We start from the raw sequence: 23,974 nt of genomic DNA on the forward strand, positions 1-23,974 counted from the left end.
TAGCTGCAGCTCAAGATCACGGCAGCAGAGGGCTCATGAACATACGAAGTGCCCTTACATGCTAATCCACAGTGCACCGTTTTCCTAAATGCTTCAAGTCTGGTGTGGATGATTAGGGAGATTTCAGGAATAGCCAAACAGAGAGCATTTCCATAATAAGCAGCAACAAAGCAGTATTTCTTCTGTTTCATTCCCTGCTTACCCTTCTCTCCCTTTCCAGAACAGGCGGTCTCAGCAGTCTCCTGTTCATATTGTTAAGGAGCATCTCCTGATAAAGATTGAGTATGTCAGAAAAGTGGGTGCCTAAATCACCATGTGAGTGAGGAGACAGGCCAGGACAGCTCAAGAGGAGTCACACTCCTCTGGACCAAGAGGTGAGTGTTCCTGGGAATCTCAGGTGCTGTGCACAGTGATACTTGTGTTCAGGGAGCTGGTCAAATGACCCATCTCCTGTTCTGTGCAAACACCATCAACTGCTCTTTGGGGTTCCATGAAGACCTGTGGCACACACAAGGTCTTGAGGTCACTTCATTTTGGGAGAAACAACCCATAGGAAATAACCTGAATGCAGCACTGGGATGTGCTGTCTTGAACTGAGGTCCCCATGTCCATTCCTCATGATGTGGGACATCTTAGATGAGTGCAGAGCAGGTGACACATCACAGGGCTGAGATGTCTCCTTTCCTTTGGAGTGGCAACAGGAGGCCAGAGGGACACTGTGACTCTTGCCTCTGTGTGTAATAGGGACAGACTCTGTCTCTGAGCGTCCCTGGGTGCAGAAGGAGTCCTGAGACCAACTCAGATATGGATGCCTGACAGAACCCTGACATTTCTGTGTGTGACTCCAGGAGCAAACCCTACTGGATCAGTGAGATTCATCTCAGCTGCCTTGAAAAGGATCATTGCAAGTGCTCCAGTCTGCTCTGTCACCCTTTCTTGTGATTTCAGATTGTGCTCTCATAAGTGTCAAGAAAACCAGAATGGTTCTGGGGTCCTTAGAAAACTCAGACCTCAAACCCATCTTCAAGAAGAGCAGGAATAGGAATGAGGAGAATAACAGGCTGGCCACCCTACCTCCCTCCCTGGGAAGAGGATGGGACATGTCCTCCTGCAGCCATTTCCAGGAATGTGAAGGACAAGGAAGGGATTGCTGAACCCAAATGGACAGGGGAAAGAAAGGCATGTTGTGCACAGGGTGTTGCAAGACTCAGACATGGTCTCCTTCTGTCCAGAGTGGTGCTGATGGGGCTCAAGAAGTGGATGCTGGCTGGGAAGTTGGCTGAACCATCAAGCCCAAATATCATCAGTGGTACAAAGTCCTCCGTGCAGCCAGTTACTGGTGTCATCTCTCAGTGACCACTGAGTGAACACTTGGGCCAATATTGTTGAATATTTTTATTCTCCCTTTTTAAGATATAACAGAGAGCACTTTAAGAGCCTTGAGGATGATGCAAAGCTGGCTGGAGGCCTTGAGCAACCTCACCTGGTTGAACCTGCCCTGAGCAGGAGAGCGAGACAAGATGAGTGAGACAAGGCCTCTCTGCAAACCTGAGTTTTTTCTGTGATTTGACAGAATTTTTTCCTTGGAGAGGTTTCTGGAGAGAGAACAGGTAGAGGAATAGTAAAAAAACAATGCAAAAGAGGAGATCTAGAAGGTGTTAACATAAATCCCGCAATTCCAGTGAGGAGCGCTTTTCATCCACGTTGCTAGTAGAAAACATATTTGACATATATGAACAAGGTGAGGAAGTGAGATGGGTGTCTGCAGCCTGTGGGAAAAAGGAGCAGGTGTAGGTCTATGTAGAACATGTTTGAGTCTTGGTCAGGTCCTGGGTGCTAAGGAGGGGGATGGGTGGGTGTGGTATTGTGAGGTCAGTTGTGTCTCAGACACTTATAATCCAGTCAGATTCATGTGGCTGTGAAGGGGACAGTGGGGTCAGTTCTGTCTCTGGAAGTGACAGCCCAGCAGCAGGGACATGGCTGGGAAAGAACCTCTGCCAAGGTACCCACAGGCCCTACCTAGGAAGAGCCCTTGGAGATGGGCTGTCATGTCCATCCCACCTGAGAACATGACGGGACAGCAGCAGGGACATGGTCGTGTCTGTCAGAGAAGCTGAAAGGCCAGCAGCACTCATGGGATTTAGAAGATCATGGTGAGGTGGCTCCTCTCTGGTCAGGTAAAAGGCCACAAGAAGACTAACCGGTTTCTTTCCATGGTTGACGGGCAGTTTCTGAGTGGTAAAGCTTTCTCAAGTAGTGGGAAAAAAAACAGGAGAGAAAAAGAAAAAGCAGAATGGGAAGTGGAGACCGAGTATCAGGAGGAAGAAATGTCACTGGAAGGGCAGTGCTGTGGTGCAAGAGGTCACCCAGAGGGAGCTGGATCAGCCCATGGTTTGTATTCCAAAGAGCAGCCAGTGAGGGTGCAGACACATCAGTGAAGGTGCAGAAATGCTGGGGTGAGAGCAGGTGGGGAAGCGAGATGGGTGTCTGCAGCCTGCAGGGAAAGAGGGGCAGGGGTAGCACCGTGTAGAACAGCCTGTGGTGGAGATGGCAAAGGGTGCTGTAAGGCTGGAAGGGACCCACAGAACCCAGGTCTCTGTCCCCTTGGCCAGGGCAGTTGTCTCTGCCACTGAGGCCCAGGAGAAGACATGTTGTCCTCATGGCACTGGGGCCTCGGTGCCTCCTTGGAGACCCATGGGGAAGCTGGAAGCTGTTGTCCCAGTGTTGTCCTTCCCTGGGCCTTGCACACCCACATCCCACGGTCCCAGGAAGAGCCCTGAGCTGTGTGTGAGGGACAGGATCCCCCTTCCCATTGCCTTGAAGTCTTGGCTTCTCCTTTCTGCTTCAGAAAGCAAACCAAAGGGTTTCTGAGCATCAGAGCTGAAGAAAAGACTCAAAGGAGACCTCATGGTGGCTACAACTTCCTCACAAGGGGAGAAGGAAGGGAAGGTACTGATCTGTTCTCTCTGGTGACCAATGACAATACCCAAGGGAATGGAAGAAAAATGTGTCAGGGGAGGTTTAGGTTAGATATTAGGAACAGGTTCTTCCCCCAGAGGTGCTGGACACTGAACAGGTTGCCCAGGGAGGTGTCACGGCCTCAACCTGACAGTGTTCAAGAAGAGACTGGACAATGTCCTCAGACACACGGGGTGACCTGTGGGGTGTCCTGTGCAGGGACAGGAGCTGGACTCCATGATCCTTGTGGGTCCTTCCATCTCAGGACGTTCTATGATTCTATGAAATACTAGGTATAAAGTCCATGTTTTCCTTGTCCAGATGAGGTGTAAAAATACACATCATGTGCATGTCCAGTGTGTGCATGTGGTGAGATGAACCCAAGGGAGCACAAATGCCATCAGCTATTCCTTGGGGTGCCATAAATGTCAGTGGGACAGAGGTGGTGTTCAGGGGTCTCTTCCAACCTCTGTTATTGTAGGATTCCATGAATCTTTTCCTTGCAAATATAAAATGCCCCAGAGTAAATACAGCAGCTCCTCTGAGGAAGGTTTCTCCACTCAAAGCCTTGATAGGAAATCTATCAGATACATTTGATGAAAGAAGCTTAGTTTGATCTGCTCACAAACTGGACCACAAGGAGGGTGATGGTGGGTACGATGTCGTGTGGCCACTTGTGTCTCAGGAACTCATAGTCCAGTAGGAACCAATGGCTGTGGAGGGGACTGTGAGGTCACTTCTGCCTCTGCAGGGGATTGGCCAACAGCAGGAACACGGCTGGGAAAGGACTGTGAAGTCACACACACGAGACGAGCAATCAGGCCCAATTATCATGGCTTGATGAAAGGCAGGTCCTGCTTGACCAGCCTGATCTGCTTCTGTGACAAGGTGACTGGCTGAGCAGATGAGGAAAAGTCTGTCGTTGGGAGTGAATCCGCCACACGGGCTGTGGGTGTTGTGTCCTTAGACTGCAGTAAAGCCTTTGACATCGTATCCCACAGCATCTCCTGGAGAAGCGGGAGCTCGTGGCCTGGATGGTGTATGTGCGATGGAGGGCTGGACCAAAAGAATTGTGGTGAACAGAGCCAAATCCAGTTTGCATCTGGTCACAAGTGGTGTCCCCAGGGCTCAGTATTTGACTCAGTTCTATTTAAGCTTTATCAATGATGTGGATGAGGGGATCGAGTGCAACCTCATTAAGTTTGCAGATGTCACCAAGTTGGGTGGGAGTGTTGATCTGCTGGAGGGTGGGAAGGCCATGCAGAGAGATCTGGACCCGCTGGATCATTGGGCTGAGGCCATTTGTATGAGGTTTGACCAGACCAAGTGCCGGGTCCTGCACTTGGGTCACAACAACCTCAGGCTCAGGGAAGAGTGGCTGGAAAATTGCCTGGTGGAAAGGGATCAGGGGGTGTTGATCAACAGCACCTGAACATGAGCTGTGTGTGCCCAAATGGCCAAAAAGGCCACCAACATCCTGGCTTGTATCAGGAATGGTGTGTCCAGCAGAAGTGGCGTGATTGTGCCACTGTTCTCCGTGCTGATGACGTCTCATCTTGAATTCTGTGTTCAGGTTTGGGCCCTTCATCATAAGAAGGACATTGAGACACTAGAGAGAGTGTAGAGGAGGCGAAGAAGCTGCTCAGTGTCTGGAGCACAAGTGTGAGGAGGAGCAGCTGAGGGAACTGGTGGGTTCAGCCTGGAGAACAGGAGGCTGAGGGGAGACCTTCTCTCTGTCCACAACTGCCTGAAAGGAGGTTGAACATGGAGGGGGTTGGTCTCTTCTCCCAAGTAGCAAGTGATAGAACAAGAGGAAATGGCCCCAAGTTGTGCCAGGGGAGGTTCAGACAGGATATTAGGAAAAAATTCTTCCTGGAAAGGGTTGTCAGGCATTGGAACAGGCTGCCCAGGGCAGTGGGGGAGTCACCATTCCTGCAGGGGTTTATAAGATGTTTAGACGAGGTTCTTAGGGACACAGTTTAGTTCTAGATTTAGGTTGTGGTTAGACTCAATGGTCCTGAGGGTCTCTTCCAACTGAAATAATTCTATGATTCTCTATTATCAACTGGAATATTCTTCTATCACATCTTCTAATTGCTCTTCACATATCTGCCTCTTCACCTACAGTCCTGAAACTTATCTAGTTAGATGCACAAGTGTTGAATACTAATTGTAAATGATGAAAGCACCATCGCTCTATCAGTCTGGTCTGACACCTGCCAGTCTCAGGCAAACACCTCAGGTACACGGGGGTCTCTTGAGGTTTGCACTGGGTGCTTATAGTGAGACCATGGAGCTCAGCCCGAGAACCTGAGAACTCCTCTCAAAACTTAAAAACCAAACCAACAACAACAAAAACAAAAAGAACAAATAACCCCGCACTCTTTTTTTCATCAGATGAAATAATTCAAAATTTCCAATAAAATGTCTGTGGAATTTCTATCCTGCCAAAATATGAATTTTCGGAAAGTGTATGGGCTGTGGGAGGTGAAATGTTGGCCTTTCCCTGTGCTTGCAGTGCCAGAACTCTGTCTATCACTACGTGTATTTAATCCCCTGGACATCCAGGAGTTTCCACCTGTCCTTATCCAGCTCGCCGTGTCTGAACTCATCTCTTCAGAAGCCTGTCTGGACATTTGCACTTTCCATCGCTCCCCAGAGGTTCTTCACCTCTCACTCTTGGCTCATTCAGAGCCTCTCAGCTCTCACTCTGCTTTGAGCTTCAGGCAGGTAAAGTCTTTCAGCAGTTGCTCTCGTACTCCCTATAGGCAACTCTTCAATTATGGCAATGGACCTCGCTGGAAACTACTTAATTTAACCACAGAACTGAGAAACATCATTAAGTTCTATGGAGGTTTGTTTTTTTTTTTCTCCTTTTTTTTTTCTGTTTCCTCTAATAAAAATTCCCTGGTGCCTGTTTACATCCAGTTCTCTAAGGAAACATGAAGCAATTCCTGCAAAGAAGCTGTAACAATCAGTGAGAACTTCAGTGCAGAATCTGCTGTAAAGAAATGTCCTGTAAATCCCAGGGGCCAATGAGCAGAACAGGGAGTTTGGAGAGCTGGTTATAGATTTCCTGCTAACAGTCTGAGTAGAGAAACATTCTTCACAGAACTGCTCTGTTTATTTGACACCTTTTAGGTCTCCTCCTCCGCCTGTATTTTTATTTTCTTGTTCCTCCACCTCTTCCTTCTTCCAAAACGTTTCCAAGGGAAAGATTCCTGGAATCACAGAGCAACTCAGGTTTGAACATCATCTTGTCTCACTGTCCTGCTCAGGGCGGGGTGACCCAGGTGAGGTTGTCCAAGGCCTCTGCCCAGCTTTGCACCATCCACTAGGGAGCTGAAGGTTCACTGTGTCACATCATACAGGGGGAGAATAGAGACGTTCAACAGTGTTGGCCCAAGTGCTGGTCCCTGAGGGATCCCACTGGTAACTGGCTCTGTGGGCACTTTGTACCACTAGTGACATTTGGGCTTCATCATCCAGCCAACTTCCCATCCAGCATTCACTTCTTTACCCAGAGAACACCAATCACATTATAAGGACACCACAGGAAACCATGTCTGACACCTTGTGAAATTCCATGTGCACAACATGCCTTTGTTTCCCTGCTCATTTGGGTTCAGCAATCTCTTCCTTGTTTTCCAAGTGCCTGGACATGGCTGCAGGAAGACTTGTCTTATTTCCTTCCCAGGGACAGAGGTAGGCTCACTAGCCCATAATTCTCCCAGTTCTCATTCCTGCCCTTCTTGAAGACAGGTTTGACAACTGCCTTTTCTAAGGACCTGAGTACCTCTCTGGTTGCTCTGACACATTTAAGACCACAATCCAGACTCACGGGTAAGGACAACATAGCAGACAGGAGCATGTGAGATTGATCTGTCTGGGCCAGTGAGGCTTGTTCTGGAGTCACACACAGAAATGTCAGTGTCTGTCAGGTGTCCACATCTGAGCTGGCCTCATGGGCTCCTTGTGCACCCAGGGATGTTCAGAGACAGAGTCTGTCCCTTTTACACACAGCAGCAGGAATCACGGTGTCCCTCTGGCCTCCTATTGCCACTCCCAAAGGACGGGAGACACCTCAGCCCTGTGGTGTGTCACCTGCTCTGCACTCATCTGACATGTCCCACGTCACGAGGAATGGACACAGGGACAGTGATTAAAGGAAGCACGTCCCAGTGCTGCATTCAAACAATTTCCATGCAATGTTATTCCCAATGAGAAATGACCTTGAGACCCTGTCTGTCCCACAGGCCATCATGGAACTCCAAGGAATAGCTGCTGGTGTTTGTGCTGACTCAAGTTCATGTCAACTCATGTACCTGTTCTGCATGCTCACATCCCATCTGTGCAATGCAAACATGGATTTCTGACCTACTCATTCAGTGTAATTCTACGGAAGGACAAAGAAATATGAGCTGGGGTGAGAGGCCAGTGCTGGAAATGGTGGTTGTGAGGGGCCAGTCCATGATGACTGACCTGGGGCTCCTTCCGCAGGGTGTCCAGTGGACAGGGGCACAGCCCAGCCCCTGCTCTGCTGGTCCTGCAGGTCTCTGGCAGGAGCCTGGCTGTGAGAGGACACTGCTGTGTGCCAGCCCTGAACACGCACGCTGTTCAGCTGCACACTGATGTTTCATCTGTGGCCACTTCTGTAGGAAAAAGCTTGAGAGAAACTTTGCAAGAAGATATAAACCATCATGCACTGCCCAAAGAAGATCACTTTTCCTTGTGCAAGTACTGTTACTGAGGCCAGCTCTGTCACAGCAGTGCCCATTGCCTGTCCCTGCATGCGTCCACAGGACTGACACACAGCAGGATGGTGACCAAGCTGCTAGAGCTCTCAGGCCTTGCACCAACACAAGGGATGAGAAGGAGAGTGTGGGAGTGGAACCAGAACAGCTCTGGAAGAACAAGCGCTGATGCTCCCTGGCAGGGCTGACATGCCAGAGCTGTTTTCCCCTCCACCCACGCACAGGAACTGTCTCTGCATCTCCAAAAAGCCCTTGCAGGAAGGGTATAGTGAAAAACAAGTCACTAAAGAGCCCTTTATTCTTTTTAGAGACAAGGAGAGCACTGCTGCTCATTTAAGCAGCCAACAGTTATAAAAGAAAAGCCAGCAATGAATTAGAAAGGGGTTGACAACATTATCACAATAAGAAAACAACCAACAACACCAGAAAATCCAGTTGACAGGCTGGGCTTGTAATTAGCTACATTAAAACTCCTGTATAGAAGAAGATGGCCAGTTTATTGCTTCTGGAAACAGAGGGATATGAGTTTGCAAAGGGCATCCTTGAGTTCCTGGTTCCTCATGCTGTAGATGAGGGGGTTCACTGCTGGAGGCACCACTGAGTACAGAACAGACACCACCAGATCCAGGGATGGGGAGGAGATGGATGGGGGCTTCAAGCTGGCAAACACACCAGTGCTGACGAACAGGGAGACCACGGCCAGGTGAGGGAGGCAGGTGGAAAAGGCTTTGTGCCGTCCCTGCTCAGAGGGGATCCTCAGCACGGCCCTGAAGATCTGCACATATGACACCGCGATGAACACAAAACAGCCAAATACTACTAATATAGTTACCACAAGAAGCCCAAATTCCCTGAGGTAGGAGTGTGAGCAGGAGAGCTTGAGGATCTGGGGGATTTCACAGAAGAACTGGCCCAGGGCATTGCCCTTGCACAGGGGCAGTGAAAATGTATTGGCTGTGTGCAGCAGAGCATTGAGAAACCCAGTGGCCCAGGCAGCTGCTGCCATGTGGACACAAGCTCTGCTGCCCAGGAGGGTCCCGTAGTGCAGGGGTTTGCAGATGGCAACATAGCGGTCGTACGACATGATAGTGAGAACAGAATACTCTGCTGTGATGAAGGAGAGAAACAAAAAGAGCTGTGCAGCACATCCTTCATATGGGATCACCCTGGTGTCCCACAGGGAATTGACCATGACTTTTGGGACAGTGGTGGAGATGGAGCCCAGGTCAAGGAGGGCGAGGTTGAGCAGGAAGAAGTACATGGGGGTGTGGAGGTGCTGGTCCCAGGCTATGGTGGTGATTATGAGGCCGTTGCTCAGGAGGGCAGCCAGGTAGATGCCCAGGAAGAGCCAGAAGTGCAAGAGCTGCAGCTCTCGTGTGTCTGTGAACTGCAGGAGGAGGAACTGGGTGATGGAGCTGCTGTTGGACATTTGCTTTTCCTGAACATGGGGCGCTGTCATGAGAAAAAAAAAAAAAAAGAAAGTGAGAATCCAGGGCAGAGTTCTCTTACAAAAATCAAATCAACTCCCACAGATTCTCCCATGTCACACACAGACACTCTTGTGTTTTTCTAGGAGTACCTTTTTCAGCACTGTGGCTGCAGCCCTGCCTGGGGCTGGAAAATGTGCAACCAAGAGCAAGGCCTCTGCCCATGGGCCGTCGATAAGTCAGCCCAGCTCTGCAGAAGTGGGGCCACGGGAACGGTGGGGACTGTCCTGGTTCTGCTAACACATAAGGGCTGTCAGCAATTGCTTTCCCAGTGATAGGGAACAGAGATGGTGAAGGCAGTTTAGGAGTTCCACGTTTTTTTACATATTCCCCCATATTCACTGCAGAGTGTTGTTGGGTGTCAGAAACCCTCAGCATTTCTGCTGCACTCAGGGAGAACAGAGCGAGTCCTGCGAGACCAGATGATGCCTGTGGGTCAGTGCAGAGTGAGGGCAGCTGCTCTGTCCCTCTCTCTTGCTCCAGCTGCCTTGGGCTGGCACCTTTCTGAGATGGAGGCTGATCACACTCCCATGTTACCCTGAAAAGCCACCAGGCACTGCTGAGAGCAGAGGGATCCACCTCAGACCATGACATGTCCCAACCTTTCCTAAGGTCTCAACACCCCACGCTTAGCCCAAGAAACACACAGCTCATTCCCCAGCCCCACAGAATGCATTGCCCACAGCCCACAGGTCAGAGCAAAACTGGGACACGTGTGCACATGGACACACCTGCAGGAAAGGACCCACAAGATCAGGATGTGACTCTGCAGCTGAAACTGCCATCCCCAGAGAGCCTGACAGCAAGAACAAGGTCCCAACAGCAGTGACCCAGAGCAGGGGAGCAAGAAGGAAAATGCGGTGAGGGTGGGTGTGAGAGAGGCCAGGGCAGAGGCAGCCGGGCACTCAGACAGCGTCACCCTTCCCCAGCTGTGCAGCCACCTCCCAGACACCAACACTGCTGGGCAGCTGCTCTCAGCCCCTGTGCTCTGCAGAGGAACTGGAGCTCTGGCTGCACAGGAGCTGCTTCATGCCTTGGAGCCCCCGGCCCTGAGGGCAGAGGCTTTGCTGGGTGGGACAGGAGGCCAGGGGGCTGCTCACAGGAGGGATCTGACCTGCAGGTGATCACAGGGACACTTCTCTGTTCTCCCTCCCATAACCATTCCGGGTTCAGTTTCCTCTCATTCGCTAATCATTTCCCTGCTGCCTGGAGATTCTCCCCCTGGGAGGTGTTTCCCTGTCCATGTCTCTTCCCTGTCTGTGCTCACAGACCATCCCACCCTCTGTGCCCTCTCCCTGGCCCTACAGATCCTGCCTGTTCACAGGGCACTGCCTGGGGGCATCTTCCTGTTTGCAGGCTGGAAAACAGGACAAGTCAGACCAAGGCTGACGGGTCCAGCCGAGGTGATGCAGGTACTGTGCATAGCAGAGGGGTGGTGAAGGGATGTCATGAGCCTTCCGGCAGATGTACTGATCACTCAGAGTTGTAGTTCAGGAGTCTCAGTGACTTGTTTAAGCATGAGAGCTCATTTTGCATTTATGATTTCACACATGCCACTCCCGTCCCCCCCCCCAGCTCCAGTCTTGTAATAGGAAACTGAAAGGACAGTCTCAGGTAACCTCCTTATCTTTAAAGCAATACCTGTACACAAGCAGCAGAAGGACCATTCCCTGCTGGGGGTCGCTCCTTCCCCCCACAGTTTCTCCCCTCCTTGTTGCTGGGCTCTCCCAGGCAGGCTGAGCGCTGACCCTGGCAGGCGGCAGAGTCCCTGCCCCAGCACAGCCCTGGGGTGCAGGCACCCTGCTCTGCAGGACAGCCCTGGGCACCCCTGGGTGCTACCCCTGCAATCACCCTCAGCAGAAGCTGCCATCATGCCCTGTGCCTCTGACAGTGCAGCAGGGAAGCACTGGTCTGGAGTGTGTTCTTCTCTGCAACAGAGATACTGAGAGAGAGACCTGACAGATCCTGCATACTGTGTCATGTGCCTGCTTTAGGAGATTCTGCCAGGAAATGTAGCTGCATTGTCCTACAGCCAGAGACTTACCATGTTAGAACTGTGAAGATTTGTCTCTCAATGAGCCCTCAGCAACCAACCCCCTACATTGCCTTTCCCCTCTCTGTGCCTGGCTCCTGTGCCCTCGGTGCTGCAGGCAGAGCCCTCAGCCCTGCTGCGTGTGCAGAGGAGCTGCTCCTGGGCAGAGCTGTCTCTCTGCAGCGCTGCTGCTGCCATGAGCTCCCTGTGTCCCAGGAGCCCAGCCCAGCTCAGCAGCACAGGAGCAGCCCATGATGTCCCTTTCTCTGTCCCTGGGGCTCCAGGGGCACATCCTTTGAAACAACCTGAAGTAATCAGTGATGTTGATTCTCTCTCCTCTTCAGAGACACTTCATTGTGTTCTTTGTATTAAACAATGAATTCGTATGAGAATCAACTTTTCTTGTCCCATCATTAGACAGGACACCAGGAATGTTACAGAAAAGGATCTAATTCCTCCAAGCCGGGGGAAGAATATCTTCAGTTGAATGAGTTCAGGCATTTTGTTCTGGTTTTATACTCCTGGGTCTAGAGAGACATTCATCAGTCTTTGGCCATGTCATGTCTGTGGTCTGAAGCAAAGCCTTTGCACACAGGGGCTCTTGGACACTTGGTACCAGGTTTCTTGTGGCAGGTCAGAGCTGGGCTGGTGTCACAGCTGGGGTGGTTCAGCCCAGATGTGAGGCCATGTCCTCAGCCAGGGACCTGACTGGGCAAGCTGGAGCTGTCAGTGCTGCAGACAGAGCTGTGACACGGATGGAATGAACTGCCAGGCAGGGTGGCAGGAGTGAGTTCATCTGGTCTGCAAGGAGAGCAGCCTCCAAGCACAGCAACAGTCCAGATCAAAGCTCAATCCAGACCTGTAAGGCAATTCAAGGGCCCCATAATGAGCTGTTACTACTGCAGGAACACTTAAAGGATAAACAAAGACCCTGTGTGGCCACTGAAGATTTTAATAAGAGAAAGAGGTGAGAAACCCTGTGTCCTCTTGTCCTCCGTCTTCACCAGCAATGTGTCCATTGCCTGTGTGACTTGAGATGGGAATCTGCAGAACAAGCAGCAGTGGATGGGGATCAAGTCAGGGGTCACTGGAACTAACACAATCCTCTCCAGTCTATGGGACAGCAGGGGCAGCATCCCAGGAGCTGGGACAGGAGGACGATGTCACAGTGAGGCCACTCTGCACCATCCTGGAAAGCTCATGGAGACTGGGGGGACTCCCTGACCACTGGCAGCTCTCACACAGTGTGTGCACTTTTCAAAATGGCCAATGGGTGAGCAGGGGAACTAAGGGCTGTGCCTCAGAGCATGTCCACTGGGACCTCATTTCTGGGTGTCTCGAAGAGAAGGTGACGGGGTTTATGCAGGGCAGGTTGTGCCTGTCCATTCTCTTTGCTTTCTGTGAGGAAAGGACAGGGTTGTGGACGTGGGGAACAACGATGGTCTGATACGTGAATGTCAGCAAGGCATTCAATGTCATCCCCTGCAATATTCTTGTGTCCAAGGTAGGATATTATGGTCTGTGTCAGTGTGTAAATAGATGGGTAAAAAGCCAAGTGACCAATATGTGTCTGGATAAAGCCCTGAGTAATCTGGTCTGACCCTGCTTTGAGCAGGAGGTTGGTCAAGATACCTCCCAAGGTCCCATCCAGCCTGAATGACGGTGTCCTTCCTTCCCCTTCATGTTTTCAGTTCAGACAAAGCTCTCAGGTTCTCTCTGAGGACAGGAAAAATTCACATGAGGTGCAGGGCTGCTTTACAAGTGCCCCCGAACAGTCCTGACCACAACTTTTCCATCCTTTCTCTTTTGCCCTGACCCAAGGTCTTCTTTTTTTGCTGTCCTAATGCCCTTCCAAAAAGAACAGCCCATGTAGTTAACCCTTTTAGAGCAGGTTGCTCAACAGATGTCAGCATCCATGCACAGAGTCTGCACATCAGCCAGACACAAATCCATCATTATAAAAATGGAGACGAGGCACTTGACCAGCTCCTCGCACCCAGATATCAATGTGGCATGTCTGCTGAGATGCCAGGGAACACCTAAAATCTATGTGAAGGATATGTGAGTCCTGGTTGGGTATCCTGGCTTGTCTCCTGACCCATGTGGTGCTTCAGGCTGTGAAGAGAATCAAAACCAGCCATTATACTCGGGTAGTTCCATTTTACACGTGTCACTCAGGGCAGATGAAGGGAGCTCAGAACTCCAGACTCTGCTGCACGGTTGGGACTGCAGAGACTGGAAATGCAGGTGACAGTGTGTGTCAGTGCACACACGTAAAGATTCTGGCTTCCTTTGTGCCTTTGTACTGACCTGGGATCTGTTCCTTGGCCTTCTTCATCTCAAAAAGAAACCGTTCTCCTATGCAAACTTCACATCACACCACATAAGAATTAATTAAAAGTTAGAAAAATAATGAAAGAAGCACAATTTGGGGGTAATTCTGTCCAAGAGGTGTACTCTTTAAATGATTAAAACAAAAAAGAAGTGAGAGAAAAAGCATTGTTCTAAGAAATTCTTTCAAGACACAACTGCTGAGGTGTAGTAGATACTTGGAAAAGCAAGAATGACTGTTAGGACTGAAATTAAAGAGATTTAAATCATCATGATCATCAGCGAGAATGAGGAGTTCCCTGTTACTGTTATCAGTGACAGTATCAGAGTTCAAAAACATCCTTCAGAGCATCTCCATTTTTCCTGGGCTCCAAAGCTCAGCCTGCTCAGGTTTTGACAGGATTGCTGCAAACCCCTGTGACCCAAATCTCTACAACTGTCTCTGCTCAACAGCCTTTTACCCCAGGAAGGGGAAAACTGCCAATGCAGACACCAAACCAGTGCCCAACCTGCCTGGAGAGCCAGGACAGTTGTGCCACACAACAGCCGCCTCTGAGGGATCCTGGAGGTGACGGAACTGAAGTGGTTTCAACCCAAATCAGAGAATCAGAGAATCATGGAATCATTTAGGCTGGAAAAGACCCTTAAGAACACAGCGTCCTACCATAAATCAAACACTGCCCAGTTTACCACTAAACCATATCCCAAAGCGCCACATCTCCACGTCTTTTAAACACCTCCAGCAATGGAAGCTCCAATCCTGAGCTGGCAGGACACCATTGGCTGCAGTTGAACATAAGATACTGGTCATGGCTGTGAGTTCAGCCCTCGCTGGCAGAATGTCTCACACCCTCACTGAGGAGGGCAGGGGGCTGGGAGATGGGAGCACGTTTCAGTTTCCAGATCCCAGCACAGAGCCCAAACCATCCTGCCCTTGGACTCTGGATCCCATTTCCTGAGATGCAAAGCTGGTGGCCTTCTGAGGATAATCATGTTAAAAGGAATGAATAATCCTTCCAGTGTTTGTGTAATATGTCTAGGAATGTCAGTCATTTATGCTTATGTTTACGTATCTGTAAAATAGTACATTGCATCTGTGGTCGCCGCTCTGGCAATGACAATTAACTAGGTATTTGCACTATAAGGCTCCATAACTCATCCACAAGCACACATCTGAGTGGTTCAGATGAAGGGTGGTCTGGCAAACGTCACCCTTTGTGTCCCCAGGTGATGGACACTGCTCATGTGCCTCTGCAGAGAGTGACAGGAGCTGGATCCCCTTTTCGGGACAGACTCCTTCCAGGAGAGACACAGACACAGGGAGAACTCATCGGGTCTTTACAGCATTTCACTCAGCATCAGTTTTGACACATTGGGTGCTGTCCTGTGTCTGCCCTTTCTGCACAAATGATCATACAAATACAACCATTTAGTAAGACATGGTCATAAAGGGGCTGTTATGGACAAGAAAGCTCACCATGAACTCTGGAGAGGACGAGGAAGTTTATAATAAGCACCAGGAAGAACCAAGAAGCTCAAGGCCTCTTCTGAAGAGCGGGACACCTGAGCAGCTGTGATTGGCCATTGTAGGTGTGGGAGAGGGTCAGGGCATGTCAGGGAGAAGCAATGAGATGGTTGATGGCTTCAGTGAAGCCTTCCAGCCATGTCTGAGCCCAGAAATGGAAAGCAGTTGATGTCTGCAGGTGGAGGAGGAACAGGAGGAAGATTTTCCTGGGGATATGGAAGGAAGAAAGTCCTCTCTTGGGCTAATCCTGTATGGCAGTGACATTTCCATGCTGTGGGCATGGCTGTGCCTGGGAGATGGGGAATGGCTGCTGCTGGGGTGGCTGTGCTCAGTCATGGCCCATGAGCTGACCCTGTTCTGCTCCTCTCTTACACTGCCCGCACTTGGATGGTCCTCAGGAGTCATCCATGACCCTGGTTGTTGCATGAACCTCCTGGAGTTATGGGGTGTGGATCCAAATAGAGGATTCAAGCAAGTGTGGGACTGGGACATTGAGGTGACTGGTGACCATTGCCAGGTGTATGAAAGAAGCTGGATGAATTGTGAGGAATTCACAGGCATTTCCTACTCCACAGAACACCAAAGCCTTGCAGTTAAAGCAACAGCACTTGACATAAAATCTCCCCCAAAACACAAAACACTCACACTGACCACAGGAAAAGCCTTGAAAAACATTTGAGAAAAATCTACCAGGTTCCAGGGGTCAGGGCTCAGCCATTCTGGTGACGAACAAGCATCAAGGGCTGACATGGCACCAGAGCCACCTCCACATGGCCCTCACCACCTGGAACCAGTGTCTCCAAGTCTTTCCTTCACCAGCCCACAGGGACAGGGACCTGCACTGGTTGTTTCCTTCACAGCTGTGTCAGTGATGGCCCTTCATGGGGTCCAAACACCCTCAGAAACTTGGGGTTTGCTTCTGCCTTTCACTTCGTTAGAGGTTTGTTCATTCTTTCAGTAGCTGCAGTTCAGGATCATGGCAGCAGAGGGTTCATTAACATCTAAAATGCTCTTACAAGCCAAGGCTCTGTGCATCATTATCCTAAAGGCTTCAAGTCTGGTGTGGATGATTAGGGAGATTTCAGGAACAGCTGAACACAGAGCATTTGCATAACAAATAGCAATAAAGCCAAATTTATTCTATTCCCTTCCCTGCTCGCCCATCCCTCCCTTTCCAGAACAGGTGGTATCAGCAGACTCCAGTTCATGTCGATATGGAGCCTTTGTGCCCTGCAGCGCCGTCAGTTCAGACGAGCAGCCTCACTAGATAAATGCTTCATTTCACTGGTTCTCAGATAGATCATTCTTGTGCTTCGAGCAGCCTGTCCTGTAAGGCTGATCAGATATCCTGAGCTCCTTCACCCCTCTGAGCTGCTTCCCATGCCACCGCCTGAATCAGCCCCCCCAGTTTGGCAAAGTCTTCTCCTCTGGAGCCCACCAGCCTGTGCTCTGCTGCTGGCCTTCCTCCCTCCCCTCTGGTGACTGGGACCCCCCTGTGTCCTGGTCACAACAGCCAAGGTGGACACTAATGTTCACATCCTTCACCACGATTTCTTTGTTTCCCAGTTCCAGATCCAGGTGAGCATCACTCTCATTGGCCCACGATGCAGACATGTTAAGCAGTTGGCCCAAGATCCTTTGGACTGTTGGCACTTGCCACTTTGTCAGGCCAGTGAATATCAGAGCAATTACAGTTTACCATAGGAAGCTGCTCATTGACTGGAGACTTCCTCCTTGAGTTGCTGGCAGAAGATCTTTTCCATTTCTTCTACATGATCATGTAGTTTGTAACACCCAACACATTGTCACTCTCTATTGGGTTTACATGACAAAGTCTTGGAACTGGAGGTAGGTGTGGGTATGCTACAGTTGTCACTTCTCTAAGAAGACAACAGGAGTTTGACCAATGTCAGAGACGATTTCAGCTGCTCCAAGATGGACCCAGTCCTTGCTCAATGTGAGCCACTCAGTGATGCTGGCAACACCTCTGGGATATTCTATTTGAGAAAGGGTAAAAAACGCTGCGCAACAGCAGGTGGGAGAGAGGAGGGAGGAAATGGGAGAGAAAAGCACTGCAGACACCAAGGTCATATCCCATAGGACCCAAGCAGGTCCCTCAGTAGGCCAAATCCTGCTCTCCTGAAATCCTGCTCTTGGCCTTGTGATCATCTCCCAGGAGCCTCAGCTCCACTTTCCATCCCTGACTGTTCCATCCTGACCAACTCCTTCTGGTTTGTAAGTGTGAAGTCCCACATGACACCTCACTCCACTGACTCCTCAGTCACCCGTGCCAGGAAGATGTTGTCGATGGGTTCCAATCCCTCCTGGATGGCTGGTACCTTGCAGATATTGGGATATCTCAGGTCTGCCATGAGGACATGGCTCTGGAAACATGAGGCTTCTTTCATTTGTCTGAAGGAGGCCTCATCTCATTCCAGTTCCTCATCAGTGAGTCTGTAGCTGATGTCCAGTCACCACAAAGTTATCCATATTGTTCTGTCCTCTCATGCTGACTCCTCAACGTTCAGCAGACATTGTCTGGCCCCAGGCAGAGCTCCACACATTCCTGCTGCTCTCCCACATGAAGGGAAACTGAGTGAATGGAGCTTCTGTCCAGGGAGAATCGTTACGTTGAGGAAATCTGGAAATCACCCAACAGAAAGATCTGAAGTTTGATAAGGAAAAGTGACCAGGACAATAACCCCATCCATCAGGACAGAGCAGGTCCTGACACGCTGAGCAGTGACCCTGAGGAGAAGGGCCTGGGCACTACAAAGTCCCCACACCAGCCCATGGTGCACGCTCACCATGAACAAGGCAGCTGCACATGGGGCTGCATGAGGAGGAGCGTGGGGACCCAGACACCTGCAGTTCTCATCCCATTCGGTTCAGCACTGGTGTGACCCACACACACGGGTGTGTGCCAGTGTGCGGCTTCCCACTTTGGAGAAGCAGGGAGGAACTGGAGAGTGCAGGGCTGTGCCAAGGCAGGTTCAGCACCTTGTGCACATGGTGTGGGGTGCTGAGGGACCTGGGCTGCTTTGGCCCAGCAGCACTGGGGAGGCTGCAGCAGTGCAGGAGTAGCCTGAGAGTGCTTGAAGGGTGGTTTCAGAGGTGGTGGAGGTTTTCTGCATAGTGGGAAAGAGCATGAGAAAGAAATAATGGCCCAAAGTGCAGCTGGAGAGGTCCAGGCTGGACATGAGCAGAAAGGAATGTGAGTGGAAGGGCAGTGCTGTGGTGGAGCAGGTCAGCAGAGGGAGTCTGCATCAGCCCAAGGCTTTGTGCTTCAAGGACCAGCTGGGGAGGATGGAGAGATCTCAGCAAAGGAAGGAAGATGCCCAGATAAGAGCAAGGTGGGGCAGCAGGGGGGATGTCTGCAGCCTGCAGGGAAAGAGGTGCAGGGGATGCCACAGCACAGGACAGGCTGTCGTGGAGATGATCACGGGATGTAAAGAGGCTGAATGCCCCACCAGACATGAGCTCCTTCTCCACTTGGCTATGGCTGTTGTCTGCACCTCTGATACCTGTGAGGAGACACCTTGTCCTTCCAGCACAGGGGCCTCATGGCCTCCTTGTCCCCAGCCAGGAACCTGGGAGGTGTGGGACCATAGTCCTGCCCTTGGCCTTGCACAGCCCCACATCACACTGTCCCAGGAAGGGCCCGGGCAACGTTGGAAGGACAGGATCTGACTTACTAGGGCTGGGGGTCAGGGCCTGGCCCTTTGTCTAATGAAACACAACCAGGTTTACTCAGCATGAGAGAGACCTTTACTTTGTTTTTCCTGACCTGTCATCTCTACTTCCAATTTTCTTCTCTGACCAGACCCCTGGGATGGTTTCTCAGTTGTGTCCCTTGGTGTGATCCATTAACATTACAAGAAACTTTGGAGTTTGAATCTGACTTTGACTTCTTGAGAAGTTGCATCAGCTTCCTCCAGAGTCTGAGGTCCATGGACTCAGCACCAAACCCACCAGAGGGGTCATTAAAGCGCCTTGGGCTGCTCCTGTGCTGCTGAGCTGGGCTGGGCTCCTGGGACACAGGGAGCTCATGGCAGCGGCAGCGCTGCAGAGAGACAGCTCTGCCCAGGAGCAGCTCTGCACACGCAGCAGGGCTGAGGGCTCTGCCTGGGGATCTCAGGAGACAAGCAAGGCAGAGAGAGATTAAAGGTGGTCGGGACTGGGAGGATGACTGAGAGCTCACTGGAGGAGAAACCTTTGCAGCCCTTGCCATGGTAAGTCTCTGGTGCAGGGCAGTGCAGCTGTAGCTCCTGAAGGCATCTCCTGAAACTGGCACAGGCACAGCTTGTGGGATCTGTAAGGACGGGGTTCTTGTCAGGCCATTTTGAACCGCTGTGAAGCCGAGTGAGCACCCAGGGGTGCCCAGGGCTGTCCTGCAGAGCAGGGTCCCTGCACCCCAGGGCTGTGCCGGGGCAGGGACTCTGCCGCCTGCCAGGGTCAGCGCTCAGCCTGCCCGGGAGATCCCATGGCAGCAGCTGTGGGTGGAAGGAGCGACCCCCAGCAGGGCAGGCAGGGAGCTTGTGGGGCTGAAGGCGGCTGTGTGCGTCAGGGCTGCTCAGAGCTCCAGATCCCCCCACAGACATGGCAGAGGGTCCTTCAGAACAAGGACATCGAGACAGGAACAGCTGCCAGGGAAGGAGTCTGTGCTTTCAGTTTTCCACTCTTGGTTGGCTGGGTGTGCAGTGGGAGATGGGGATTTATTTCTCTCTTTGGAGAAGACACTGAGACCCCAGTTCTCGTTAGGATGTGTCTGAGCTGCTCCTGAGCCCCTGCACACACAGAGCTGCCCCTGGGCAGTGCCAGGAGGCGTGAGCAGGACAGAGCTGAGCACACAGCGGGTGGGACGGGGTCTGTGACACTGACAGGGAGCAGACCCAGGGACAGACACACAGCTGCAGGCAGCACAAACATGGGCATGGAGAGGGAGATGGACCAGAAATGCTGGGGAGGGGATTCAGGCCCCCCTTCCATTCCCTGCAGCGCAGACACATTTCCCAGTGCAACCCCTGGTCTCCTCCCCTCCCCAGCAGACCCTCTGCCCCAAAGCCATGGGGTCCAGGTCACAAGTCTCCACCTCAGCAGCTGGACCTGCAGGTGAAGGGTTCCTGGAACGGGGTACACAAAAGAGGTGCTACAAGTACTTGCTCTACAGTGTCATTATGTGAGTGGCAGCAGCACAGTCGGGTAAGGAGAAGGTTCCACAGCATGCCCGTCTGCCTTTCTGTCCTCGATTTATTTTCTGGTAGCACTGCAGTGTCCTTCCCTGTTTCTCCACCTGTCCCTGACGCTCTTGCTCTCTGGGGTTGGAATGGGAGTGTGGGTCAGTTTTTGTTCTGACACCAACACAGGGGTTCTTGATCCAGAGGTGTGTTCATGGTATCTAGATGCCCAAGCTGCATTTTAAGCTGTGATGAACTGTTATTCAAACAGCAAAGAAAGAATGAGCGGAAACATCCCATCATCAGGGAGGGGGTTTTACATGCCAAAGAGCATGTTTATTTTCCTCAGAGAAGTCACCCCTAGCATGTGACTGTCTTTCCTCCTTGCACAGGTCCTCATGCCCACAGGCAGCCAATGTCCAACAGCAGCTCCATCACCCAGTTCCTCCTGCTGCCATTCACAGACACACGGGAGCTGCAGCTCTTGCACTTCTGGCTCTTCCTGGGCATCTACCTGGCTGCCCTCCTGGGCAACGGCCTCATCATCACCACCATAGCCTGGGACCAGCACCTCCACACCCCCATGTACTTCTTCCTGCTCAACCTCGCCCTCCTTGACCTGGGCACCATCTCCACCATTCTCCCCAAGTCCATGGCCAATTCCCTCTGGGATTCCAGGGCCATCTCATACTTGGGATGTGCAACACAGCTCTTTTTGTTTCTCTTCCTGATCACAGCAGAGTATTGTCTCCTCACCATTATGTCCTACGACCGCTACGTTGCCATCTGCAGACCCCTGCACTACGGGATCCTCCTGGGCAGCAGAGCTTGTGTCCACGTGGCAGCAGCTGCCTGGGCCACTGGGTTTCTCACTGCTCTGCTGCACACGGCCAACATATTTTCACTGCCCCTGTGCAAGGGCAATGCCCTGGGCCAGTTCTTCTGTGAAATCCCCCAGATCCTCAAGCTCTCCTGCTCACACTCCTACCTCAGGGAACTTGGGTTGCTTGTGGTTGGTGCATTTTTTGACCTCTGGTGTTTTGTGTTCATTGTGGTGTCCTATGTGCAGATCTTCAGGGCCGTGCTGAGGATCCCCTCTGAGCAGGGACGGCACAAAGCCTTTTCCACCTGCCTCCCTCACCTGGCCGTGGTCTCCCTGTTTGTCAGCACTAGCGTGTTTGCCCACCTGAAGCCCCCCTCCATGTCCTCCCCATCCCTGGACCTGTTGGTGTCTGTTCTGTACTCAGTGGTGCCTGCAGCAGTGAACTCCCTCATCTATAGCATGAGGAACGAGCAGCTCAAGGATGCCCTGTGGAAACTCATATTTTAGTGTTTTCTGAAGCAATAAACTGGCCATCTGCTTCTACATAGGAGTTTTAGTTTAACTCGTTACAGGTCCAGCCTGTCATCTCTATTTTCTGCTATTATTGGCATTTTTTTTTTTTTTTTGTGGTAATGTTGTTATCCCCTTTCTAATTTGCTGTCTGCTTTTCTTTTATAACCACTGGCTGTGTAAATGAGAAGCCATGATCTGTGTGTATTTAAACAAAGTAAAGGGTCTTATAGTGACTTCATTTCCACTATGTCCTTCCTGCAAGGCCTTTTGGAGCTTCAGGGACAGTTCTTGTACATAGGAGGAGGGGAAAAGAGTCCATCATGGCAGCGCTGCCAGGGAGCAGCAGCGCTTGTTCTTCCAGATCAATGGGCACTGCTGTGACAGAGCTGGCCCCTGAACAACCTTTCCAGATAGATAAGTGATCTCCACACTAAACTGCCTGTAGGCTTATGTCTTCTTCCAAAGATTCTCTCAATAACATGCCCATGAAAGTGGCCACAGGTGCATACACCAGGGTACAGCTGAACAGTGTGTGTGTGCAGGGCTGGCACACAGCAGTGTCCTCTCACAGCCAGGCCTCCTGCCAGAGACCTGCAGGACCTTCACGTTGGAAGTAACATCCCATGGGAAATCATCCACTGGGATCTTCTTCCTTGAACTGAGCTCCCTGTGTCCATTCCTCATGATGTGGGACATCTCAGATGAGTGCAGAGCAGGGGGACACACAAAAGGGCTGAGGTGCCTCCCGTCCTTTGGGATGGGCAACAGGAGGCCAGAGGGACACTGTGACTCCTGCCTCTGTGTAAAAGGGACAGACTCTGTCTGTAAACATCCTTGCATGCATAAGGAGTCCATAAGAACAGTTCAGATGTGGATGCCTGACAGACCCTGACATTTCTGTGTGTGACTCCAGGAACAAATCCCACTGGCCCCGGCAGATCAGTCTCGTGTGCTCCTGTCTGCTACATCATCCTTACCCGGGATTCTGGATTGTGGTCTCAAATGTGCCAAAGCAATCAGGGACGTTCTGAGGTCTTTGAAAGAGGTAATTGTCAAACCTGTCTTCAAGAAGGGCGAGAATGAGAACTGTGAGTATTACAGGCTGGTCAGTCTGTCTCCTTCCATGGAAAGGGAATGGGACAGGTCTTTCTGCAGCCAGTTACCGGGGGAATCCCTCAGTGACCAGCACTTGGGCCAACACTGCTGAATGTCATTATTCTCCCCCTGAATGATGTGATGCAGTGAACTTTCAGCTCCTTTGTGGATGGTGCAAAGCTGGGCAGAGGCCTTGGACAACTTCACTTGGTTCACCCCACCCTGAGCAGGACAGTGAGACAAGATGATGTTCAAACAGGAGTGACTCTGTGATTCAAGGAATCTTTCCCTTGGGAACGTTTTGGAAGACAGAATAGGGGGAAGAACAAGAAAAAAAAAAATATTAAAGAGGTAGAGGAGGAGACCTAAAAGGTGTCAAATAAACAGAGTAGTTCCTGTGAAGAATGTTTCTCTACTCAAATTGTTAGCAGGAAATCTATAATCAGCTCCCCGAATTTCCTGTTCTGCTCATTGACCCCCTGGGATTTAGAGCACATTTCTTTACACGAGATTCTGCACTGAAGTTTGCACCTGATTGTTACAGCTTGTTTGCTTGAATTATTTCATGTTTCCTTAGAGAAATGGATGTAAACAGGCACTGGGGAATTTTTAATAAGAGGAAACAAAAAAAGGAGAAAAAAAAAAAATAAAAGAAAACACAATAGAACTTAATGATGTTTCTCAGTTCTGTGGTTAAATTAAGTAGTTTCCAGCGAGGTCCATTGCCATAATTGAAGAGTTGCCTATAGGGAGTACGAGAGCAACTGCTGAAAGACTTTACCTGCCTTAAGCTCAAAGCGGAGTGAGAGCTGAGAGGCTCTGAATGAGCCAAGAGTGAGAGGTGAAGAACCTCTGGGGAGCGATGGAAAGTGCAAATGTCCAGACAGGCTTCTGAAGAAATGAGTTCAGACATGGTGAGCTGGATAAGGACAGGTAGAAACACCTAGATGTTCAGGGGGACTAAATACACATCACGATAGACAGAGTTCTGGCACTGCAAGCACAGGGAAAGGCCAACGTTTCATCTCCCACAGTCCATACACATTCTGAAAATTCATATTTTGGCAGGATAGGATTTGCCCTGACATTTTATTGGAAAGTTTGAATTATTTATTCTGATGAAAAAAAGAGTGGGGGATTTTTTGTTCTTGTTGTTGTTGTTGGGTTTGGTTTGATTTTTCAGTTGTGAGAGGAGTTCTCAGGTTTTCAGGCTGAGCTCCATGGTCTCACTACAAGCACCCAGTGCAAACCTCAAGAAGCCCCCATGTACCTGAGCTGT

General features: G+C 50.8%; 2 protein-coding genes across 2 annotated transcripts in view; one reads left to right on the plus strand and one right to left on the minus strand.

Moving 5' to 3' along the window:
* Positions 1–8,208: 8,208 nt before the first annotated feature.
* The window catches only part of LOC308053219 (olfactory receptor 14A16-like), a gene marked incomplete at both ends in the record, with an annotated part of 51,399 nt that continues 35,633 nt past the window's right edge, over positions 8,209–23,974 (minus strand). The window contains one exon of the mRNA XM_080364044.1: positions 8,209–8,799. Within this exon, the coding sequence (XP_080220170.1) occupies positions 8,209–8,799 (591 nt within the window). The remainder of the gene's footprint in view (positions 8,800–23,974) is intronic.
* On the plus strand, positions 20,680–21,594 carry LOC308047798 (olfactory receptor 14A16-like; the record flags this gene model as incomplete). The annotated part of the gene is made up of 1 exon (XM_080356530.1): positions 20,680–21,594. The coding sequence occupies one exon, from the start codon at positions 20,680–20,682 to the stop codon at positions 21,592–21,594; it is 915 nt and encodes a 304-aa protein (XP_080212656.1).

This window comes from Nesoenas mayeri, assembly GCF_963082525.1.
Source record: "Nesoenas mayeri genome assembly, chromosome: 1".
NCBI lineage: Eukaryota > Metazoa > Chordata > Aves > Columbiformes > Columbidae > Nesoenas > Nesoenas mayeri.